Source organism: Phalacrocorax aristotelis, chromosome 3 (assembly GCF_949628215.1).
Source record: "Phalacrocorax aristotelis chromosome 3, bGulAri2.1, whole genome shotgun sequence".
NCBI lineage: Eukaryota > Metazoa > Chordata > Aves > Suliformes > Phalacrocoracidae > Phalacrocorax > Phalacrocorax aristotelis.
The window spans coordinates 107,110,263-107,136,191 of NC_134278.1; the positions used below are offsets into that span (position 1 = coordinate 107,110,263).

The 25,929-nt window shown below is 38.4% G+C and overlaps 1 protein-coding gene across 3 annotated transcripts in view; it reads right to left on the reverse strand.

Annotated features, from left to right (window-relative positions):
• Positions 1–23,972, reverse strand: part of SYT14 (synaptotagmin 14) — a 94,801-nt gene extending 70,829 nt beyond the window's left edge. For 2 of the 3 annotated variants that reach the window (XM_075088985.1, XM_075088984.1), the window contains exons 1-2: positions 23,834–23,968; positions 10,055–10,102 (exon numbers count right to left, since the gene is read on the reverse strand). In XM_075088985.1, the coding sequence (XP_074945086.1) occupies positions 10,055–10,102; positions 23,834–23,846 (61 nt within the window). In that variant the 5' untranslated portion in view covers positions 23,847–23,968. Of the gene's footprint in view, positions 1–10,054; positions 10,103–23,833 lie in introns of all 3 variants that reach the window. The other variant, XM_075088988.1, reaches the window with a different exon arrangement.
• Between the last annotated feature and the right edge of the window lie 1,957 nt (positions 23,973–25,929).

The window sequence follows — 25,929 nt, forward strand, 5'->3', positions numbered from 1 at the left end:
TCACAAATTCTGATTGGGTTGGGTATTAATTATACCATGAAAAGCATTTTAAAAACTCTCAGAGGTTCCCAGTGGTTTCTTCTACGTAGAAAGGCAATGCTTTCTTATAGTCATATTCCAAATTCAAATGTCCTACTTTTATGAACTTCATAATTATCCCCAGTTCTTAAGAAAAACAACACTGAACATTTGAAAGTCATAACACAACACAGTTTTAGAAATACTAAAAGAACAAGTGTCTTACTACAAAGTTATTAAAACTAACTGAATTGCTGGCTATGGAAATGGCATAGAAAGTTATACTTGTTACAGAAGTATTATATTAACACTACTTTAATTCACTTTTATTATTATCATCAGATATTATCATCATGGAGTTATTAGAACACAGAAACTTACCATCTCTTCATCTTAAATATCAATGTAGTCTCTCTTTCTCAAATAAGTTCCCTGTTATTAAACAATTTTTCTTTTACAAAAGATGTTTCAAACTTAAAAAAAAAAAAAATGGCATCTTTAAATAATTATCACCAAAACAACAAAAATCCTCAGACATATTAAAAAGCATTTAATGTTTTTAATATGTATCTACCACCCCCCAATATTTAACACCCAATTATTTTTTTGAGCTCTCACACTCCACATCATACGGCTTACTTAACTATGTGGCTTTGTACATGACTAGCTATCTTAGTGATGTTTTACTTATTCATTTACAAATGCAGTACTATCTCTTCTGTGCACAGATTAAGTAACTAGGGGTATCATCGAAAGAAGCTAAACTACCATTAAGATGCCAGCACAAACCCACTTGAAATTAAAAATGTAAGCTTGTTTTTACTTTATAACCTGTTTTATTTGGTTTAATTTTTTTTTTTTTTTTTTTTTTTACAACCTGATCTAAGATACTTTACCCTTTTGAATTCTTTTAAATAGTCAGGACTGTTGTTTTGCATTTAGTCCTGAAGATTTATTGTTGTTAGCTCTTATACCATTACATCTTGACATTGACATTACATGAAAAAAAGCTGCGCTGTCCAGCTCAAAAAATATTTTCATTCAAATGCTATTCACTGCTGCTTGTCACTTCATACCAGCTTTCTGCCCTGCATGAGCAATTAACATATTTTCAGAAAGCTAAACAGGTTACTGAACCACAAAATAAGATTCATGCCTTGACTGCCTTTTCTCCATGCTTGAATTATTTATGTCCAAAGAGCACATATTTATTTGTCACAGACAACTTATGTCATAATGGCAAAAAACCAAAGAAACAAAACCCTCTGTACCTCACAGCAGCTCAGAAGTAAAATTATTTGGTCAACAGGAATAAGAACTGTATTCTCCTGTGTGTCAGTTTACATGTAAATATTTTTTTCTTTTATGACTAATTACATGGGATGGTCTCTATTCTGAAAGTAAGTAACTGAACTTGAAAGGCTACCTCAGATTTTGTGCTCTTTTTAAATAGCTTTTATTTGACAAGGTAAACTCAATACACAAAGTTTCACAATAGTTCAGCAGAATGATTATCCTCCTGTTCGCTGGAGTAGTTGAAGATACCATCACAAGTGAAGAGAACCTAGTTTACCTAGACAAAATGCTACACCTATTGGGGGCAATATTTTTTCCAGTGTTATGTTAGAAGACTTCAAAAATTAAATTCTTGCCTACCTGCACTGTTTTAAGAACAAGATAAACTCTAAGTGACAGCTACCATTATTTTTAGAATACCTTCCTATACAAAAAACCAGAAGTTTATCACAGAAATTGCCTAGCTGATGTTGCTGCTGAAAAATCAATAACAGACAATGAACCCAAAATTCCCTCTAAACATTTTATTAAATACTTCAAAAGACAAAAGTCCAAATGTATTTCTTATGCTTCCTGTTTTATGTTGTATTCATCTTTCTTCTTTCTCTCATATGAAACATTGGAACTATGTAATTCATTTCTACAAATTTACCTATTTCTTTTCTGTTTTGTCAAAACAAGCATCAGGAAAAGTATTTTAGCTCAACTTCAAACATGCAATTAAATTTCATCTATCAATGCTTTTAATTTTTTAGCTACACTTAGGTAATATTAAAAAAGAAAGTTTTCTGTATAAAGATGTTGCCCCCTTCAATTCAAACTTGTATTTTGCCTTTCTTCTGCAGCACAGATTTAACTTAGCCTACTACTAATGGCTACATTTGTCACCTTATGTTAAATTCATGTTATACTGCTAGTCTTATGATATTCCTTCCCTATGTGTTTGCTTCTCCGTTTATGTTTTCTCCTCATCTTGCACTTTGTTATATGGCAAATTTACATACTCTCTGGTACAAATCACAAGCACATGCAACAAGAGCTACCTGTATTTCAACATTTTAAGTATCTATATCCAGTATATTACCATGAGTGACATGCAATTTTAACATAAACATGAAATGACAATTGAATTTCAATGCAGAACTGAAAAAAGCATTTCCTAAATAAGAAAATTATTAACAATTTTTAGTAACATGAACCTTTCAGAAGTTTTGAAAGACTGACAGAATGAAATCAGGATGAAACTTAAATATTATCTTCCTGTCTGAAATAACAATGTCCTTTAAAAATTCTATTTATAAACCTTTCAAAGTAATACTGGGGAAAACAGGAAGCTTACATTATCTGAAGCGATATATTATGCTATTCAAAGGTTAATTTACAAAAAACCCTCATACACCTAACATTAGGTAAAAAGTAAATGTGCCTGTTATCATGAAAAAATTTACTGGAATGAGTGTATTACAACAGCTACACTGGTCTAATGCTACTGTCACTTTCATTCCAGTAGAAAGTTATCGGGAATAATAGCCATTCCTTTTTTGTCACTTGGTTTATGTCACTTCACACTGTCTGAAAGAAAATCTGCACTGCTACAGAGAGAAATCAGGACTCTTCCCCCCCCCCTTGTTTTCTTAACAACAAATTACAAGGACTAATAAGAAAAAGTATGTTTTAACATCTAGATTCCAGGGCTTCCTTTACACAGGAAGTCTAGAATGTATTTCAATTTAAAAATTCAATTTATTTAATTTTATTATGAGCAATTAAATTACTTGACTAAATATTTACATCAAATAGAGTTCAATATACTTAATAAATTATAGTTTGTGTTAAAAAGGTCTTGGTTCAGCAAACTAACTAATCACATACATACTGCACAAAAATACTTCTATCAACTCTAGTACTGCCTCTGCAGTTTGTCATTTACAGGATTCCTTTCCCTTTCTTTTAAAATAGCATGCTGAAACTGTCTTTTGGAGATAAATTTAATTAGAGGAAAAAGAGAACTCTCTGCTCTGAAATTTCACTGATCCTAAGAAATAATTTAGGAACAACAGACGCCATAGTCTGAGAGGAGATCTAACTTTTGACAGAAACCTTTGAATTCCTAAAACCTTATAGGCTAAGGAAGTTGTCAGCCTGCCACCCCTGCTGATTTATCAGTCCCTAAACATCTTTTCTCTCTAATATGGAATTCATCTCCTATTAAGTAGTATCTCACAGCAGAAATCTCTGAAGAGAAACAGTGAAGGAAACATCGTACTGCTACTTAGAATAGGCATAGATCATGGAACCATCTTGATTACCTCAAAATCCCAATAATCTGTTGCAATTAGACAGCGTATTACACCACTGCATTCTCCACACAGTTGGTAAGAGAACAGCAGCGATTATAGGTTTTTAATGGCACTCTCAAATAATTCTCCCAGTGCAAAGCTATTGAAGACCTGTAGGGATCTAGAGGCTTGCGGTTTAAAAGTTCATAGCTACTACAAAGTAGCTCTCCACCACCACAAGGAAAACAAACAAACAAAATATATATGTAATAAAAATCTATTAAAACCACATTTTTCCGATCAGCGACTACAATTAACAACAAAGTGTGAGACAATCCAGGATCCAGATTTCTGAACTGCACAGGATACGCAGCAAAGTACCGTGCAGTAAAGATGCTTATATGAACACTTTAATTGAAGAAATGCCAGGGTTTTTGGATATGGCAAAGTTCTTACACACAAAGTTTTCTATGGCAGAAAAAGTAGTGCGATAGTTAGAGTTACTTGACCCCAGTAAATACTGCTTTCCAGAAGACTCCAAACATAGAACACACCAAAACATAACCTTGCTTCCTGTACGGGTCTCAACAATCTCCAAGAAAAATATTTACTTCATATTAGATTTTCTCTAGTCCAAAATGTATAAGTACAGATTAGACTTCCCACAGAGTGCAAAATTTAGTATATATTCCAGTGTTCTTAACTCTAACATTATTACTTTCATTTTTTTAATATGTAGCCATACTTTAGTAATATCTCCCATATTTATTAAGTTTAGTATTCATGGGATAAAGGACAATAAATTTCTTCTAGCCTGGAAAAAAAATTATGTGTTTCTCTATTTAAAATTAACTACTGCACAATTATGAACAGATTACTATTATAAAAGTAGCTTTAATTGTATATACTTTTTAATGACGAGTTTTTTTTCCTGTGTCTGTAAAAAGAGAAAATGCATTTTGTACTGTCCACATCTGAACCCTTAAAAGAGTAGAAACAACATACATTTATGAAGTTTTACATTAATTGAGGTTACCCAATTTAAAGAAATTTGCTACCATCTGTAGTATCATCATTTTCTTGACAAAGAAGAAGTTCTACCAACTGGATGACAGCCAAGAGAAAGGGGAAAAATTATTTTGTTTCTTTTTCAGAGGCACTTACTTATTGTAGACTATTGTAAAAACAGTAATACAACTTGAATATCAGACACAGTTGACTTTCAATAAAATAATGTTTCTACTCATAAAATGAAACCCACAAATAAATATTATTTTTTTCCATTTGAATTGAAGGCAGTTGGCAACTTAACATTCAGATACATGCAAATGGCTAAGGATAGTTGACCAGAACATTAAAGAGGTCATAGCTCTACTTAAAATATACTTCTGACAAAACAAAAATTCATACCTTATCATCTTTCCAAAATTATTATTAAAAGTGACATTTTTCATTGTGAGCCAAAGACACTGTCTTTTCACAACTTCTTTCTTTTGCATATTAAAGAGCACTTCTGTGCCATTATTAGTCACAAAGGCAGTTTGCTGAATAATTTCCTTTGTTTGCAAGACTGCCACAACAATAGAAAGAAAAGAACATCTTGCAAAAAAAAAAGGCTTAAAAAATATATTTTTTAAAATCTGCACAACTCAGACCTTACTCAGATACTTAATCTACATTTCCATGAATTAAATACAAAATACGTTGCTGAACTAGCAATATCACTTTGCATTACTTCAAAAATACACAAGTGAACAACGAAAGGAGAAAGACCTACAAAAAATATGGGATTGCATTTTCTGCTTTAATGTCACTTCCATGTTGTACAGTATTATACATATCAGAATATATTAAAGAGGGGTTTTCTTCAGTTACAGCTCAATATTGTAAACACTCATCACAAGTCTGTCTTGTCTGTACAAACAAAACCTGAAAACAGCCTTAATTAAAACATTAGTACATCTAACAACAGCCAATTCCAAGGTAGACTAGCAGCCTAGCTACCGGGCACTACACAGCCAAAGAAGATATATTTTTCTGAAGTCTGACCTGAAGTTCCCTAAATTCTTTTGTGTCCATTGCAAAACAAAGGAACAACTTAATGTAACTCTCACGAATCCCTCAAACACACCTCTGTGTTCAGAAAATAGCCAGCAAAAAGGCAATCCTTTCATTCAGCAATTTCAGAAAAGCCCTGTCGTTGTCTTCTGCTGTTAAGAACCCTCAGTGACTGAATGAAACAGCTCAGTCACTACTAGCAGGGCTCTTTTTTCTTTAGCCAGGGCTCCAATTTGTACTGTCAGACAAGCAGTAAGAATTGGCATGTGTACGTACATAAAGTAAACTTGCATTAAACAGTACAAGTAAACAAGAAGTTCATTTATAATAAAAGCAAAAATATATTTTTCCTTTTTCCAATTTCCAGAATTCAACAACCGTGAAATACAAAACCACACAAACAGTTCAACCACTTAGCTATGTTAAACACAGGAGTCACAAATTTCAGTGCTGTATTATCAAATTCCTGTAATAACTGATCATACTTCATTGAAGTTCTTTTCTATAGCTGGAAAGTGACTTGTTCAGTATTTTGCAACTATTAAATGTTATATGCGCATTTTCAGGACACCACCACCCCCCATATTTACACATTGAGAAGAAGCCTCTGTTTAAAAACACATACAAATTAGCTTTTAAGGCTTTCTAGAAAAGCCTATCAGACTCCTTACTCCTGATCAGCTCTTAGCAGATTCTTCTCAATAATGTATGAATCTGGTAAAAGGTAACTTAACAAGCGAAACACTATAAAGGTACTGTGATCCCGCTGGTGCAGACTAGAAGCAGATCTGCTACAGTCTATCTTGGGCACCTATGAGGCTGTAACAACATTATGTGACATGGGAGCAGGCCCTGTGCTTGCTATACCTTTCGCTAGCAAATCTGAGTTCTGTATTGATACTGTATTGGTATCATATTTATACTAGAATTCAGATAACCTCAGATATTCAATAAGCATTATAACTGGTACTTGCAAACCTTTGAGTCTTAGAAAGCTAAATCTATAAACCAAATGAGTTTTATTTATTTCAGTGGAAGCATTAACATCAAAGATGCTTTAATGAGGCTTTTAGATGAAAATGCAACTGTGTTAAATGAAAACACAACTGTTTGTGGTCCCAGTACTGCAGCCTAGAGTACCTAAAAAATTGAGGATAACAAATGTTAAAAAAAAACAAACCAAAAAAACCCTAAACACCTCCATGGTTATGGCTTTTTTGAGAAATGCAAAACTTCAAAAAAATGAAAAGTGAGGTTTCAAATTATTTTCATTGTAATAGCTAAATATTCTTAGAGCAGGCATGTCCCTTTTTAAGCTTTGGGTTTTGTTTTTACAGTTATGCCTTCATATATGAAGTTTCCATTAAATAATTTGAGCTAAATGGTGTGATCACATAGCCTTGCAGACCTTTCTGGTCCCTTTCCATATTTCATCACGTGATGTCCCGAGGCTCCTATTTTCCTAGCAAAAATGAATGGGCAGGCAAGAAATAGACAATTTAGGAATGTGTTACATTGCTAACCAGAAAGAAAAATTAATCACCAGCAACAGGTATTCTTCATGGATATAATCCCTGTATAAATTCTAATTACACTCCATCACTTGAAACTGGATTTGCATTATTCATAGAAGACACATGCTTGCTTGCTCTTCCCTTTTCCCTATTCAGTACAGGACAAATAAAATGGAACATCGCTGTTTATCATATTAGTTGCTTCTCAACAGCAACATACTTGGAAGGACAATGAGAAAGATGAAAAGACAAGCAAAGCACAAATGTACACTGGATGTCTGTAAAAACTCTAGTTACTTACACTGGCTATTTGCTACTGATCCTTCTTTGAGAGGTTCCACACAAACACTCTAACTACAGTCACCTGGCAGTCACAGTTACCTGGCAGAAAGCATCACAGGCTTTCAGGCAAATAACAAACACAGAACCAGTTTGCCAAACCCTGCACCAATTCTCAAAGCCTCATAGATAACATTCAATGAAAATGAGTGAGTGAATCCTAGGAGTGCCAGGGTGTACCCTCCTAGTGCCACAGTCACATAGACACCAGTGAAAAAGGAGGGGGGACAGTGCAAACGTACCTAGCACCAGGCAAGACTACAGGGAACTATCTATGTGTCAATGTGAATACTTAATTTGTCCTTCAAAAGTCCACAGTGAGCTCATGGACCAAGAAAGGCCTGGCTTTCACAGCACAGTCAAGAGATGGCAAAGGGGAAGACCTCTATGCCACAAAACTTTTCAACTCAATCCTGTATAAGCCTGAAATGAGTACCCAGTCTCATTAGGAACAGAGCTAGAAGGTCTGATTTGACCAGCTCCAGGTTGCTGGCAGCCAGGGATTCTCAGCTTGAAAGGGCCTTCCTACTCTGAGAAGGTCAATATGGATCTTGAGGACGCACTCCAATCCTGGCAAACAAGCAGGCCTGAACAACTAGCAAATAAAGTAATCTGTAAGAGCCTGGCCATTAGTCAATAAAAACACCTTGAAGGAGTACCAGATGATGTAAAGTCACCAAAACACTACACAACTGGAAGATCTGTAGAATGATGGCAAGCACCTTCTGCTTTATATGTAGACCTCAAGTAGGGAGAAAGGACAGACAAGAATGCACCTGCTCCGCACACTACAAGGAGAAATTTGTCAGTAACATGGCTGGGCATGTTGCTCATACATGGGAACTCATATGAAGAAAAAAGGAACTCAAAATATTGCAGGTATAAATGGCACTAAAAGGATACTTCTCTTTTAAGCACACTCATCCCTAGGCTAATTCATAACCCCAATGCTAAAACACAGGTTCCATGCAACTGTTATTAAGAAAAGGTTAATAACATCATATTGATGACAAACAGCTTAGAATCTGATGTTCAAACATAACATAGACCTTGAAAAAAAAAAAGTACATGTATTTTCAATTTAGCTTCCAAATAACTACATTAAAAACCATACAGCACTGCCTCTAAGAATACAGAAAAATTGTTTTTCTGAAAATCACTGCAGTCCCCTGAAGTAAATAGACACTAGCAAGGTTAATAGATTTTGAAACTTTTACCAGTAGGGTTCCTGAAATTCCAATGCATTTCATAATTCAGAAAGAAAAGCAGAGCCTATTACAGAAGGAATACAGAGCACTGTGTGTACCGACTTATCCAGCAATGGAAAAAACAGAGACAGCAATAAAGAAGTTTTTCCTTTTTATGTTTTGGTGATGTTTTGTTTTGCTTTTAAAAAGTTATCTCCCCCACAAAATGAGAAAGTAATAAAAAAGTAAGAATGAAATTATTCACAGTTTAAAAAAAGCAGACAAGTGTTTTTCATTACAACACTGTCAAACCACACACAACACTCAATTATTCTTTTAATAGATATTTGGAAAAGATGACGTATGACCATAAAGCTATTTTCACCTTAACTGGTAGACTTAATTCTGACATTAGGAGATATTAAGTAAGTGTTTCAAAAAACCCTTTATTTTACTATGCATTGATTGCATTTAAGTGAACGGAGCGGAAACTAAGAGACCAAACAAAATGTCTTCCTACCAAGTATGATGTGGTTTGACAATACTCTTGAGCCAGTCTAACACTTAGTTGTTGTCAAAAGAGCCTTGCAGCCCTCTTTCTATCCTACCACACTTCCATAACCCTTTCCTTTTGAAAGCACTGAGACTCTTCTGACCTAGCAGTGAGACAATTCAAGGAACTAATCCTTGAAGAATTAGCTTTCAGATCAGAACAGAGATTCAACAGCAATGCCACAGAAGGGAACACAGGGCCAGCAAAGGGGACAGACAACAGAACTGTATCCAGCAGTTACATCAGCTGAGCTGTACTGTCAAACTCCAATTTCAGTCACTGTAACTCAGCTTTAAACCTGCAAGAGTCCCCTCTTGAGCACTGCTCTGTTTCATGCTCTATCAATTCCTTGTTTCATTATTGATACAGTTGTTTTCAAAGAAGTTCGAGTCATTAGGATCTCAACTGAAAACACAGGCAGAGATTGCCAGTCCATTACATCAGTTGTTTAAAATATCCTCACAACTTTCTATTACTATTAAAAATCATCCTACAAATACCTGGCCAAGGCAAAGCACAAGGTTTGTGTGGTCTCCTGTCACAGCTGAAAGACAGTAACAACTTCCATGTAACTCGGTGAAATTTGGAAAAGCACATTTTTCCTTCTTGTGAAAAAATCAAATTTTATTTTGGAATTTCACATTTTCTTTCTTTTCTTTCTTTCATTGACAGCGTCAGCATCAAAAGATCTTGCAACAGAAAAATGCAACACTAATATCCAGAAAATGTAAGATCATAACATTAGGTAGCAGATTTCTCACCAATACTATTCACCAGCTAAGAAGTTCAGTTTCACAAATCATTGCTTACCTTTTCTAATGCAGATTAGCTCATGTACACCGCAAGTTCGTTCTCCACCTATGTGGAAATAAACAATTAGAAAATATTTGCAAATAAAATGTATTTGGCTTCTTAATAAGGCTTGTAAAAAGTGTAAAAGAAAAAGCTATAAAACCATGCCATTTAATTAAAATGCAAAAGATAGATTTAACAAGTTTTCAATTTATACATGATATCCTCTGGAGAAAACAAGAAATGTACCTTTGGTGCAGTTTGAAGAGTTTTACATAGAATTTATACAGATAAAGTTACAAATGCAAGCAAATGAACTGAAGCCACACTAGTATTTCCCAAGTCTAAAACAAGATTTCCTATTTGAGGGAACTAACATCTACAGAAGAATTCTTAGAATATTAAAAAAATATTTGTAACATAATAGAATGCCAAAGTAATGTTGTTATTGCCTTCCAAGGTAAAAAATGGCTGCATTTAGCCATTCAGTAACAGGCTTTCTCTTTTTTTTTTTTTTTTTTTTTTTTTACACCATGGAAGATAATCATAAGATTATTTTGGCATTTCTGGAACTCCTAGAGTTTCTCTCTAAGAGTTTTTTTAAATTAAAAAAGAGCTGTACACAAGTTGAGACATTTATATGAGAATAACACAATTGTTGCTAGAAATATTAAGCTTTAGTTTACATTTTAGTAAAAACCATTTTAATATTAGAATTAGATCTAATAAAAACAAAACACCAACACGTAATATACCTAGGGAGGAGAACGAAGGAATCCACAAAGGAAGAAGAGTACATTCAGTCACCCATGATGAAAGAGGAAGGTGTGATACAGGAATGGGACACGAAACAAGATAGTGCAAAGCCTTGCAGAAGGAGGAATGGGCAGTTACAAACTGTTGAAGAGATTCTTTTAATGGTATCTAGAAATCATTGGAAGAGGTTTTTTTTATTATGATTACTTTATATGGAATATATTTACAGTATTCACAATCCTCTTAAATTGAATGTTTTTGGAATGATACATCCCACAGTCAGACCTCAAAATTCCAAGCTACACCAAGTTGTGGCCTATCTTAACCATATCCTAACGCCCACTAAACCTTTTTCCATGGACAACAAAAGACTGCATGAATATGAATACAGAACTGAAGGGAACTGCCTACGTTTTCATACCCAGTTCTCTGCAATCTCACAGAAATACAAACCAGACAGTTCCAAAAACTCACAAAACACCTATTCCATATGCATGAATCGCTACTAGGCTACAAACACTTCACAACACACTACAACAAGCTTTAGGTAACAATTATTTCAATCTCAAAAATGTGGAAATACATTATATAGCACTTATTACTCTTCTTCATTCCATAATAAAGGAATTATGCCATTTAATAACAGATATGATGATATAATATCAACTAATATTTAAAACTCATAATTGATAACACTAACAGATGGTGTTGTAGAAGATTATAATTGCATTTGTAGTGAAATTTACATTTTAAAGAAATAACTGTAGGAAATGCATATATTAGAGGAAAAAAGATAAAAGGGATCAAACAAATAGAATAAAACATAACTCCTCTAAAAGAAAATTAAATGTCTGATGTATGAAATTAAAAGAATCCTCATTTTATGTCAACATACTTTTTATTCATATTCAGTAGTATGAAATATAAGCCTCGAAGATGCTTGACTTGCCAAACAGGAGTATCAATGAGCCTAAGGATTCCATGAGTTTTATTGTCATCACCATTACAAAACCCAGTTATAACAGCAATAAAGTAACTGCCACTTTTCAGTGCATCCTACAAGCTGGACAATATCTTTTTCATTCAGAAAACATTTTGGAAGGAAAACAACAAAAACTAAGTTAAAAAAATTCCGGTTTTACAACAGGGCAATTTAAACAAAACAAGCTTTGGGAGAAGATTACAATCTTCTTTAAAGTCATTGCAATCATCTTCAGGCTACAACAGAGAAACTAAAAGAGTGACTGAAACTCTTCTCCCTAGATTTTCTTCCCCCAATAGACTTAAATTCAGCACTCAAGAAAGAATAAAAACCACTGAAAAAAAGAACAATTTTTTCATTACACAGGTGCTAGACAGTTAGTTAAAAACAGAGATTCACTTAGAAATGACTGAGAGAAGAACAGTGAGCGGCATTAGTTTTTAATTATACTCTGCCCTCAGTGAAATCAACCAGCTTGAAATCTCATCATAAAATAGTAATTTGAGGTTTGGATTTTGCATTGCTACCTATGGTTTTCTAAAGAAAGGCGCTTTTTTTCAATCATTTAGATGCTAAAATATGGTGTTCCACTAAAAGCTTTTGCATTAATCCTCATGTAACTTTTTCTTTACCATAAGGCTACATAATAAATTTATACAATTTAACATTCATTCGTTGAGGATTTTCATTTTTTTCCTTTTTATTTTGTTAGAAAATGCTGAATGATGTTTCTTATTAAATAGGTGAGTAATCTATTACTCTTTTTCCAAACTGCTTTTGGATGGAAATCAACTGTTAAATAAAAATATACCAAGTGACCTACATGTTTTGAAAACAAAGTTGGAGAAAGCTCCTTTTGTATTTTAAATTAACTAATTTATTCAACACATAAAATATTATCCTCAGGTGACCTGGGCAGGTTCTTCTTTTCCCTAGTGCTCTTCAAAACTGTGGAACTAATACACTATCAATACTTTGCTTTTACTCACAGATTAACAAATGAACACAAGTCTTTCTGTCTTTCCAACACCCAAGAAGTCTCTCAGCTTTGAATAACCTAGTCATTGAAGGAAACTGGTAATATGAAAATATTTTGTATGACAGCAAGATGTCAACTACTAATTTAGCATTTCAGTCTGAAAAGACTGAGTTTCTGTTGGTTAGCCCACAAGTCCCAAAGGTTCAGTGATATGACTCTCTTAAATTTTACAGTCTTTAAGTGTTACTTTAAAGTAACTAATTTTAATGTCTCCACACTTCTATAGTTACTTCAAACTTTATTCAGATACAAATTATTATTAATTCTATTTCATCCTGACTATGAACATGAGCCCCTACTTAAAAGTTTAAAGTGAGTTTGCACATAACGTCTTCTCCAGACTAAACAACCCCAGCTCCCTCAGCCCCTCCTCGTAAGACTTGTTCTCTAGACCCTTCACCAACTTCATTGCCCTTCTCTGGACACGCTCCAGCACCTCAATGTCCTTCTTGTAGTGAGGGGCCCAAAACTGCACACAGTACTCGGTGCAGCCTCACCAGTGCTGAGTACAGGGGCACTATCACCTCCCTGCTCCTGCTGGCCACACTATTCCTGATACAAGCCAGGATGCCATTGGCCTTCTTGGCCACCTGAGCACACTGCTGGCTCACGTTCAGCCGGCTGTCAAACAACACCCACAGATCCTTTTCCTCCAGGCAGCTCTTCAGCCACTCCTCCCCAAGCCTGTAGCGTTGCATGGGGTTGTTGTCACCCAAGTGCAGGACCCGGCACTTGGCCTTGTTGAACCTCATACCCTTGGCTCTGGCCCAACGATCCAGCCTGTCCAGGTCCCTCTGTAAGGCATTCCTGCCCTCCAGCAGATCAACACTTCCACCCAGCTTGGTGTCATCTGCAAACTTACTGAGGGTGCACTCAATCCCAGATCTTAAGGGTCTTTTCCAACCTTAACAATTCTATGATTCTATAAAACAACATTAACACTTTGCCCAAAATGTAATCTGAGAATACACAAAACCCACCTGGGGACACAGAGCTTTTCATAATTTCAGACAATTGATGTAAAATGAGAAATACTGGAAGACTAAGTTATGCTAGAATTGCACATTCAATTAAACATTTGTATTTTCTTGAGCAAGAAGGACCACCTCATGGACCTAAAATCTAAATCATTCAGCACAAACAGAATGGCTAGATGTTTTACAGAAGCAGCTGAAACACCTCATGATGTTTAATTTTCTCAATTTAAGACAGATAGTTTGTATACCAAATCTCTATTTGCCAAGATGATTATCAACACCAAAAAGATGAAAAGGTGTCCATCAAAGAAGATAAAAACACCTGAATTTTGTATTGTTTAAATTGCAACATTTTATGCCTTTCTAAAACTAGTATAATTCAAACTTTAGCTGAAACTCCACTACCAGATGCTGAAAATAATTGGCTAGGAAATTTAACACTGGCATTATCATAGAGTGATTTAGGTTGGGAGCAACCTCTGGTGCTCTGAGAGACTTCAGAGCAGGACCATCTTTACAGGAGGTTCCTCAGGGTCTCAATCAACCAAGTTCTTCAAAGACCGAGATTACATGACCCCTCCAGGCACTACTGGTTCCTACAAGGAGGTGGGGAAGATAGCACCTCTCACCATGAGTACTTCTTCCTTACAGGCAGTCAGGATTTCCCTTAATGTAGCTCACGCCCATTGCCTCATGTGTTTTCACTGTGCACCTGAAGAACCCATCTCCATTTTTTAGACCCCCTTATGTAGGGAAAGGCTGCAATAAGAGTCCCCTTCAGGTTTCCCCAGACTACACAAACATTATTTCCTAAGCCTCTTCTCATGTGCTGTGTACTCCAGTCCCCGACCACCTCAGTGGCACCCTGCTGGAGTCTCTCCAGTTTGTCAGTCTCTCTCATACTGGGTTAACACAGCTGGATACAGAATCAGTCTACATTGCTGCAGAGGCACATGGCTGATCCACGTTCAACTTGCTGTTCACCAGGATCCTCAGGGTCTTTTGTGCAGAGTTGCTCCTGGCCAGTCTGTCCCCAACTTTTAGTGCTGCAGAGAGGTGGACTTTTCATTTGTCCTTTGTTGAAATTCATGCAGTTCCCTTAAGCTCATTCTTTCAGCTTGCCGAGATGAAAGATAGCAGCCCTGCCCTCCAGCATACTAAGTGCTCCCCTACCTGGCACCACCCACAAACTCTGTGAGAGTGCCTTCCATCCCTTCAAACATGTCACACAGTCTCTGTTCCAGCATCAATACTGGTGTGCAACTTAGGGTACTGTGTATAAAATGCATTATTCTTCAGTTCAGCAACAAATCCACGTTAGTCGCTGTAGCAGAACACTACACAGTATCACAGAGGTCTATGTCGTCTGGTATAATTTATGGGACATACTTTTTATATGATAAATTACCTTCCTGCTGAGGATTGTATTTTAATTTGCATTTCCCTAAGTTTGGACTACATTCAACAAACATTCCCTTAAAATTTTATTCAACATTAGACAACTATTTTTTTCCCTTGACAAATCCATGAAATTCCGGTGCAGAACGACAATACCACACAGGTTGAGGGCAGAGTGCTCATTACAGTCGTTGAGAGCCCACTTTGTAAAATTACAGAGGAGCAGCTGCTGCTCACGCACAGCCATAGCAAGGGACGTGCATTTCAACACAGCTCCTCTGCTCCTGCTCTGTGACCCCATGTCAGACACAGTCATAGTCAATCTACAGATCAAAGGTAAGGCTGGCCACCTGCCTTGAGCACGCAGGATTCTCAAACGAGAAGGAAACAACAGTGCTGTGCAGCAAAAGTATAAGATAGAGGTGTTATAGTGCAGAAACATAAAATGGGATACAAGTGAAAGAGCCCATCTCACTGCTAATGTTAACATGTCTGAAGTGTGTGGACATACTAATGCTTTCGCTATGAATACAAGATACTTAGGAAACCCATTCTTACGCTAAGCCGTTTCATGTAACTTACTACAAGTTTATTCTAAAAGACAACTATAATGAAAGTGGCTTACATATAGCAACAAATCTACTCCTTGAAAAAATGGCTTATACCATGAGCTAATTTTAAGGAAGAAACTGGTTTTAGGTGAACAGACAGCTAACTGTAAAGGAAAACAAGCAAAGCTGGAAAAACTTTCACAGAACAGCAACTCTACACCCAGCATCGCTATTTTTCCTAGAAAGGTTACATATACTCTTTAGCCCATCCTCACCCCGGCGTAAAATTACCTCTGCATTCCTTTAGTACCCTTTTTACAACTGAAGTCTACAAATAATATTGCATATGTAAAAAATTAAATGTTAAAGTTGAATCCTTGGAAGTAGTCAAAAAAGCAAACTAAAAAGCAAACAATGTTTTCATTTACTACTAAAGAGACAGAAAGTAAAAAAATCAAATTTGCTATTTTATATACTTATCATGTGCCCACATCTTGCACATTTTGTGCTGTTTTGGTCTCCTCTCTGTCCCAACACCTCAAAGAAGAAAACAGAATGACAGAAATTACAGAAAAAGCCAAAAAATGTCAATAAAAATGGTAAACACACACGTTTTCCATATGAGGAGTGATTTAATAGGCTAAGACTCCTGGACCTGGAAAAAGACACAACAGATGGTGGACATAAGCAGGTGAATAAAGAACAATTATTTACTGTCAAGCCCGCTAATACGAGAAACAAGTATCAGATTCAATTAGGAGCAGACGTGTTCAAGACCACAAGTTTTCAACGGTGAAAGTTAAAAATCAACATTCTGGTTTTATAATACAAGCCGCTACTGCAAAGACTGTGTTCTCTGCTAGCACTATTTAAAATGACTGCTATCTATTAATTTCTTAGCCTAAGGATAAGGTCATCTACCTGTCCTGACTTAAATTAAGAATACTTTCTTTGTTATTATCTGACTATAAAAGTAGTGACAAACATTAAAACTTTTTTTCACATGGAAAATATTTAATTTTTAATTATTTTTTGTAATCAACAGAACCAATGACACTGATAAATTAATTAGCAATGACAACTAACCAAGAATAGCATAGCCATTTCTGTTTCTCAAACAAATCTTGCATCTGATCCTACCCACACTGAAATAAATGGAAGCATCTCCATGAACTTACAAGCCAAAAAGAAATAGAGATAGGACAGATTTTCTAAGCTGACTACATCATAAAGCAGAGAGGTTCTTGGGGACCTTCTCTCCCCATCATGAAAATAATACTATCTCAGCTTCTTTTCTACCAAGAAGAGGATGCTGAGGGGAAACCTCATCGCTCTCTACAACTACCTGAAAGGAGGTTGTAGTGAGGCAGGGGTCGGTCTCTTCTCCCCAGTAACAAGTGACAGGACAAGAGGAAATGGCCTCAAGCTGCTCCAGGGGAAGTTTAGGTTGGATATTAGGAAAAACTTCTTCACCGAAAGGGTTGTCAGCCATTGGAACAGGCTGCCCAGAGAGGTGGTGGAGTCTCCATCCCTGGAGGTATTCAAAAGAAGGGTAGACGTGGTGCTTGAGGATATGGTTTAGTGGCGGACTTGGCCGCGATAGGTCAGCAGTTGGACTCGATGATCTTAAGGGTCTTTTCCAACCTTAACGATTCTATGATTCTATGACACTTCTCCTTCCCACTCTTCTGACAACTGAAATGTAATTAGCACTAAAAAAAAAAGACTAATAAGTTATTCATTTTACCTTGTTCTCAGTCAAATACTGTTTCAGCTAAGTCTTACTGTATCTCTTCATTTCCACTAGTAAATATAACGAGCAACAGAAACATTCAGTATAAATGGTTCAAATCTGACCTGATATAAAACCAGTGGATATTTTTTAAAATAAGAATAGAATGAGAACCAGCAGCCACAAGAATTGTTACTTCACTGCAGATGACAAGAAGATTAAATATACATTGCCAAGTAATGTACACTGCTATCAAGTGTTCTGGAAATAAAAAAGATGTCAACAACAAAAGTTGATAGCAAAAAAGAAATTAAAAATTAGTACATACAGTTTTTAGTTAGCACCACTGAATCACCACTCTAGAGCAAAGTCTCACAACAGAAAGCTAAGAAATATTTATTTTTTTAATGATCTATGCACTTGTGTGTATAATTTACTTTAAAAGCGTACATTTCAATAATTTTAGTTATTCAAAGAAATGGTGAGAAAAATATACTCACAGAAATAGTATTAGTAACTGGATTTCTCATATTTCAGCTAAAACAGTAAATTTGTGATACAAAGGAAAATAACAACATAGAACGTATATTTCAAAAGATCCCAGTTAGTAGGAAAACTGCTTATTTTAGACTACATAACAAAAATACCTGTACATTGTGCATCAATCATAACAAACCTACAACTTGTCACACTGAAGAATATGTTCCTCCACAGAATGTGACCTTTTAGTTCAGAAACCCAACATTCATGTCCTGTCTTACAATTAGCATTCAAAACCATCCCCAAGTTTCTCCATCTCACTCTAGAGACAGATTTACACAGAAATCAGAAAACATATCCCATATCCTACCTCCAAGAATTAAGCATTCAAAATTCAGGACGTGCAAGGATTAAATGCTGACTTGAAATCCTTACTTCAATTCCCAGGTGCACATTTAGTTTGATATACAATATTGGACCTTTGCCTTAGGCAGTCCAAAAACCTGACAATATTGAGGAAAAAGCCTGAGAGTGTGAGCTGTGGATTCCTCACATCATTCACTACAAAAGCTGGAAAGAGTGTTATTGAATCAGGCTGGGAATAAAGTGAAGAGAAAATATGACCTAAGAGTTAAAGCAGTTTAAAGTTCTCTGGGAGACAGCAAGACTCTTTACTCTCTTTCTTCTGTCACAGATCCCCTGTACTTTGGTGAGCAGTAATATAACCCAACATTTTAAATCAGGTAGCGACTGTGTGTTTGCTTTCCTGCATGCCCATCTTGAACACCAAGAGTTCCAATTTGCAAAAGCGCTAAGCATTGAAAATGAACAGAATTCAAGAATTCCCCTCTGCAACACATCAACTTCCTTATATCAAGTATGATAGTTTCATTCAGCCCACAGGAGCTTGTCAAAAAGTCTGTAGAGCATTAGAGGTTAGATTTTTTTTTTTTAAAACGTAGCCCACTCTATTACCTAAAGGGCAATAGAGACCTAACAGCTTGCTTTATTTCAACAGATCCATAACACTACAGTGATGATGGTATAACATAAATCCAACCAGGAAATTGGCAATTTTGCACAAGGCACAAGGTTTTACTGTCATCAGCAAATAATGCAGCGAATCATCCTTACAATTACATTAAAAAAAATTAATACCAGGTAGCACTGACTGAATAGTTTCCACTACAGTGAGTGAGCATAAGACAGCATTAAATGGAGTATGTGTGGCTGATCAAATCTGATACCCTGACATTTGATCCACCCCACATTTAATGAATGTGTTTAGAAGTGAGCCTAAGCACAAAATACAGCTTCTTACATTTAGGCTTTAATACTGCTGCTGCTTTACCCCTGGCCCTGGCTGTACCAACTTGGATTCAGAAGCACTATGGCCAATTCAGGTCAGCGCTGACTTGAGAATCTCTATGCCATCTTACACCCCTCTAGTCACTGCTGCAGTGACACCTGAATATCCCAGGTAACTCGGAAGTCAAGATAAAACTGTTCCCTAGGCCCCATTCAACTTATGAGCCACACATATGATACTCCTACCTACTGTACACAGCTCATTGCTCTTTTGTTTCCTGTTCTGGATCCTGAAAATTTGCAGCTAGGCATAGTTTTAATGTAACCCATATGAAGCAGCATTCTAAATCATCTCTCTTCTTATACCCATAAACAAAAAGTAGGTTCGTTCAGTAATTTTTGTCTTTGTTCCCCAAGAAAATGAGGGTTACATAATTAAACAGCTAATTTCCTGCCCCATCCTTCTATTGCTTACAAATTCACTGTCTAATTTAAGCCAAAATTGACAGAAAGCTTTAAGAACTTAATACTTTTGGATTCTATGTTTCATAAAACATCAGCAGTCAAATACAACACAACCACACACACACCCACCCCCCCCCTCCCCGGACAGCCTATCAGCCAATAAATCCATGAGCAACATGCACAGCACACAGCTGCACCTGCCTGCTCCCAATCAAACAGCTGACAGATGAGGAAAGAGAGGGAGGAACAATCTTGCAAGAAACATGAGAAAACTCAGGACACTTCAGAGAAACCCAGGGAATGAAGGAACAAAAGGAAAGGTATTCAAAAGCCTAGATACATGATGAGGCATACTATATCAGGAAGGGCAAGTGTTACACTGGTAGGATCACAGGGGAAAGTATGGGAAGCCATGTTCATTAGTCTCATTACTCTAGCAATAACTTACGAGATGACAGCACCACCCTGTAATTCTTTCTTCTCTACTAGATTCCTTTTATACATACAGCTTATTGTTCTCTTCAGTACTACTTCTCAGTTCTTAACACTAAACTCCTCACAATACAAACCACAGGGAAGAGTTTAAATTAGAAAAGAATTAACTCAGTCTAAAAAGGTTCATCTCTAAATGCATCCCCGTCCTTGAGAAACACACACTTTTGTATAGCCTATACCACATTACCCCATGTACCAGTGCAGCCCAAAAACCTGGTAAAAGTAGACTCACGAGGATACACAAGATATGCAATTCTGCCTTAGGTTACAAAGCGTCTGACTGTGACCTTTACATTTCTTTTCCCTCCTCCATGCAATTGCAATACAACTTCCATCGCTAGCTCCTCACGAAGACCTCAATTCAACAGAACTCCTAAGGCAGGTGCCAAAGTTTTGCTATTGCTCAAAAGAGGAAAAGCAGCATCAAGAAATCAAATTAATGCTGCCATGAGGAACATTACCATAGATAATGCTGAAGGATTCTCAGAAGTGAATCCTCAACACAGCCTCTTCCCAGTCCCAGCAAACTGCCACAAGGCCCCACACCTGTGCAGATGTAGATGAGAGGATCTTAATCCAGAGTGCCTACCGTTCCAGTCTTAACTACTGCTTGGCCTTACTCTCTACCATATTTGCCATCCTCCCCATTCTGATACTCTCCATATTAGATTAATTTAACCTCTCCCGATGAGAAAGTGGAAATATTATGCAATAAATAACCTTGCATCTTCAAATAGAGCTCCTACTTAATACTAACACTAATTTTGTTTTGGAAGAGAAATATACAGAAAGAACAACTGTAAATAGAATTCTTTAATCTCATTCGAACCAAAACTTTCTAACTGGGTTGCCCTCCACTGTTTCCTCGCAAATCTGAGATTGCCTGGCCTATAACAACAATATGCCTGATGTCTTTATAAAGAAATAAAAAAGAACATGTTTTAACTTGACGCTAACTTTCTAAAGAAAAAGATGTAGTTGTTCCCGCAATCACTAAATTAGGGCTTTGAACTTGGCCGTGTGAAGAATACTTTTCTTCTATAAGCCTGCCAGTGGCCAAAACACAAAAAAGCAACAAAGCATTGTCACAGAGCAAAATGACAATGGCCATTGGCCATGGCAAAAGGCTCCCTGGTTCTCCATAACACTTGACAGAAAAAGCCTCACTTTCACAAAAACTTTGGGGTTTATTGTTAGAACCAATGTAAACTGGCACACGGACAAAGTGACACTGGAAACAGTACTTACAGATTTTTAAGAAGAGCCAAAAGCACTTGCTTTCTTGCAGCTAACAAACTCAATTTTAATTTTGTCTCTTTTAATTTTGTGTGCACTTCACATATGACTGTGTATGTCCTGCTTTGAAGGAGTTTTGAACTATTACGTATTTATACTTCAATCAGAAGTTTTCAATCTTGCTTATTTCCCACACCTTTACAAAAAAAAAATTCAAAAAAATTTGGACAACTGCAGTGTCTTTAAAACTGAGCAGTATTTTCTGTTTACTTAATTAAATACATTTACAAATTGACTTGGACACAATGTAATTTCTGTATTTTGACACTTTAGACTCGAAGTCCTATGGTTTGATCCTGACTTCAACAGATAGCATTCACCCAAATCAAACTTGTATTTTTAAACACTGTTGGCCAGGAAATAGTACTCCTAAACAGTACAGTCAAGGCAAGGTACTGTTGTACAAACAGGAGGGAGACAATACAAAGGTGAGGAATAAAAATTTTAACGCCTACTAACAAATATACAGCAATCAGCTCTTCGGTTGAAAATAAAGAGGATGCTACATGCCTGCTACAGACTACAGCAATAAAATACATTGCATCTTCTGTCTTCAGGAAGACTACTAAACAAAACCTAGCAAATAATTTCCATGATTGGATTTATTTTTTTATCCTGCCTTACATTTAACTGTAAGCTACACACCCAATCTTCTCAAGAGCTTAAGTGTGTTTTGGCAATTTCACATCAGTGTCTACAATACATTGAGCTATTTCTAAAGCCTGGCCCAAATGAAAAGTGTTGCATTCTTTTCAAAGGCTTGATTGCTTAATTAATTCAGAAGTGTTTGCTCTAAGAAGCAATACCTTAAATCCTCTGAAAATATTAAACATGAATTTCACATTTTGTGAATACTTTCAGATCTAGCAAATTCTCACAGATTTCTGGGATAACACAGCCTAAAATGAAAACAGAGATAGATTTTGAAGGACCAATTTTTTTTTTTTCTGAGCTTGAGTTATGTAAAAAGTCCAGACCCTGCAGGAACTTTTGCTATGTTCTTGATAATATTAAGAGGGCTTTTCAGCTGAAGAGAGCCTAGCCAACTTAAAGCCAGCCAACTTAGACTCCTGGTGCGCACAGCTTTCAAAACAGGGTGAACAGACAGCTCTGCTTGCACAGTGCAACTTCTCCTTACGGAGGCCTGAATTACTAATTCTGGGAATCTGACAGCACAGGAGCATCCCACGTGCAAAACAAACAAGAACAGTTTGGTTTTTTTCCCCACTCCCTCACTATTTTCCTCAATTCTTTAAGTCGCAACAACAGACACTTTCAAAAAGAAACACCACGGTCAGGGAAGCGGCATAGCTTAAGACCTTCTTTTGCTGGAAATAAAACTCTGGGGCTTATTTTTTTTTAAAGGATTTTTAACGAGGTGTAAAATTACTCTAAGAATCGAGAGAAAAGCTTTCTACCAAAGCTCAGAAGCCTTTGCTTTGAAGGGGATCATCTCCAAAGAAACCCAACAAGTGTCTAGCATCTCTCACTCCTTTGTTGTTGTTAAGCGATGACTAGAAGGATCTGCGGGCACAACCTTCCACACAGCCTGTTAGCTCTCAGCAGCTGGGCAACCAGCAGAGAGCAGGGAACCTCCCTCGCCTGGGCAACCAGTTTTCAGACACTTCAGGGCCAGGAGGGACGATTAGTTTTAAAGCAGTTGGTAAAGTCTCCCGGGGGAGGACGGATGAGACTGCGCACATTCGGCGACTGACATTTACAAGCAGGTGCGTGTTGTTCCGAGACACCCCCTCGCTCCCGCCGCCTCGGACCGGGCGGGGGCAGAGGCGGCCGAGCCCCGGGGCCCCCAGCCGGTCCGGAGAGGGGCGGCCCGCCCCCGCCTGCCCCCCGGGCAAGGGCGGCTCACGGAGCGGTGGGGGGGACGGCTCCGTCCTCCTCACCTCCCCGCCGCGGCGCCCACGGGCGCACGCCCGGCATCTCCGGGGCAGGCGGCGGAGGAGGAAGAGGAGGAGGGAGAGGAAGGATGCCGGCCACCGCGCCGGGGATTATTTACCCGTTCCCGGCTCTCCGGCACGGAGACGGGAGGAGGGAGCAGCGGCGCTCACCTCTCCGCCACGCACGGAACAGCCCCCGCCGTCCTCAGGGCGGGGAGGAGAGAGAGAGGGGGGAGAGGAGGCGCCCCCCGCCGCCCTCCTCAGCCCGGCTCCGGGCTCCGCCAGGCGGGGGTGCAGCCCGGCCCCAGTGCGCCCCCGCCTCACGCCGCCCCCCTCTCCGTGCCCGGGGGAGGGGAGGGAGAGGAGGGGGCTGGGGGAGGAGAGCGATTCGGGGCGAGAGGAGCCCGTTATTGGCCTACTTACCATCAATCGCCATGATCCCCGCGGTGGGCCGTACCAAGTGGAGCGCAGGCAGGAGAGGCGCTGGCAGGCGCCGCGGCTGCGAGACGGGAGCGCCGGGTGGGGGCGGCGGGGCGGGACAGCGGAGCCTGCCGAGGAGCGTGACTCCTCCTCCTCCTCCTCTTCTTCCCCCCTCCCCGCCGCCGCCGCCGCCCGGCGCGCGCCCGCCCCCAGCGGGCTGGAGACCCCCCGCCCCGCCCCCCGCCCCGCCCCTCAGCGGCTGGTGGGGCGGGAAGTCCTGAGCGCCGCTCGCGTTTGGGGAACAAAACGCTGCTTTTCATCAAGGGAGGGTCTCATCACTTTCCATGGTTCTGCTTCGTGGGGGTTTCTACCCAAAGCGGTTCGTTGGAACAGAAAACAAAGCTGTTAAGCCACTAGTTTCAGTCAGGCTGTGGTTCCACAAACATCTCCAGAACTTCCCGCAGTAAAGAGCACGGAGCTTCCCTGTGTTCATACAGGTACGACCGCACTGAGTGCCCGTTCGGTGCCATAAAATGCTGGAAAAAAGTCTTACTTTTGCCAAGAAAAGCAGCGGAAAGAGGGGAAATATCAGCATTAAAATTACCCGTGCGGTCTTGGCTTGCTCCACATTGCAGGTAATACATCACGATGTCACGCTGCTGCACAACCGTGGACTTTTATTTTTTTTCTTTTCCCCATCATACCTCTGACTGACTTGGTGGACAAGGCAGATGGCATCTGAGAGTGAATCAGGAGCCTGTGGTGAATAAAGACACTGTAAATCTCGGGGTTGGTGGCTTCCATTTCTAACCATAATGTTCAGTAGCCGTTACGTCCGATTTTCCATAGTTTTGGGTGTGTAATACTGAAAAAACATTCTGTCATGTGGAGCCACGTTCACAAGCACGCTATGTGTCTTCAGAAGGGCTTGACACCTTTGAATTTATAGCAAGCTTTGACAAATGCTTGAGGTGAATTTAATGCTAAAAGGCATTCAAAGAAATGAGAAGGGATTCATGAATCTGCAGTACTTCACACGGGGTTTTTTTGGGCGGGGGTTCTCATTAAAACTTGGCTATGGCAGGCACTTTTCTGTGGCTACGCCCTCTGTTCACTCCTCCATTCCATCCCTCAGGCCCTGCCTCTGTTGCCTCTCTCTCCTCTGTCCCACATGCCACAGGTCCTTCCTCTCTCTTCCATGCCTTTTCCTCAGCTGCCTCACGCTTGGACCAGCCTCTTTTCCCCTGGGGGTCTGCAGTTGTTGTCCCACTCTGGACATCCTCCTTCTGCACCCTCCTCCCAGAAGCTCCATGCAAAAGGAGCAGCACGGTGAGCAAACAGGACAGGGTCTCACAAGGCCCTGTGGTGCTTACCACAAGGATCCTCACAGCCCATGCACAGCATGGCTCCTGCGACTAAAAGAGAAAACAGCTGAGCAGGCTGGTTGTGTTGTGGATTTTATATTGTGAAAGACAAGAATATATACATAAAACTCTGTTGCTGTGTAGGAAAGCTGTAAGGAAACAGAACACGTTAGTACATGCGAACAAGTTTTTCAGACATGCATGGAACTGGCCAAAGTAGGAAAATTTTCACAAGATTGTAAGGAGGAATATCTTTGGTACAAATATATTCTTTCTGCCAAATGTTAAGTCACTCAGCAAATCCTGGAAACATTAATCTCCTTCAGCCTAGCAGCCTTCAGAAACGTTTTGTCCTATGGAAAAATCAGTGTGTTTTCTCAACCTCATTCTTCACCTCAGTGACTTAAAAATGAGGAGTTTAAAAGCAAAGTCAGCTTGAGCAAAATGGCCATCTTGGAATACACGAGTCCCAGCTGACAGACATTTGTCCAGATAAGAAGCAACTGTGAAAAAGGATCTTAAAAGAGAAAATCTCAGTAGAGCTTAACAGCAAATATGTTTCTCCATACCAGCACTGACATTTACCTCAGATACCCCGATGATACTCTGTTCGTTCCTAGAAAGTGTTCCAGCACTGATGTTTTCTGTACAATTTGTCTTGATCATCATCTTTCTGACAGTATTACTGTATTGAGCTCAGGATCGAAGGCTCCTGTGAGATCAAGTATGTTGTTA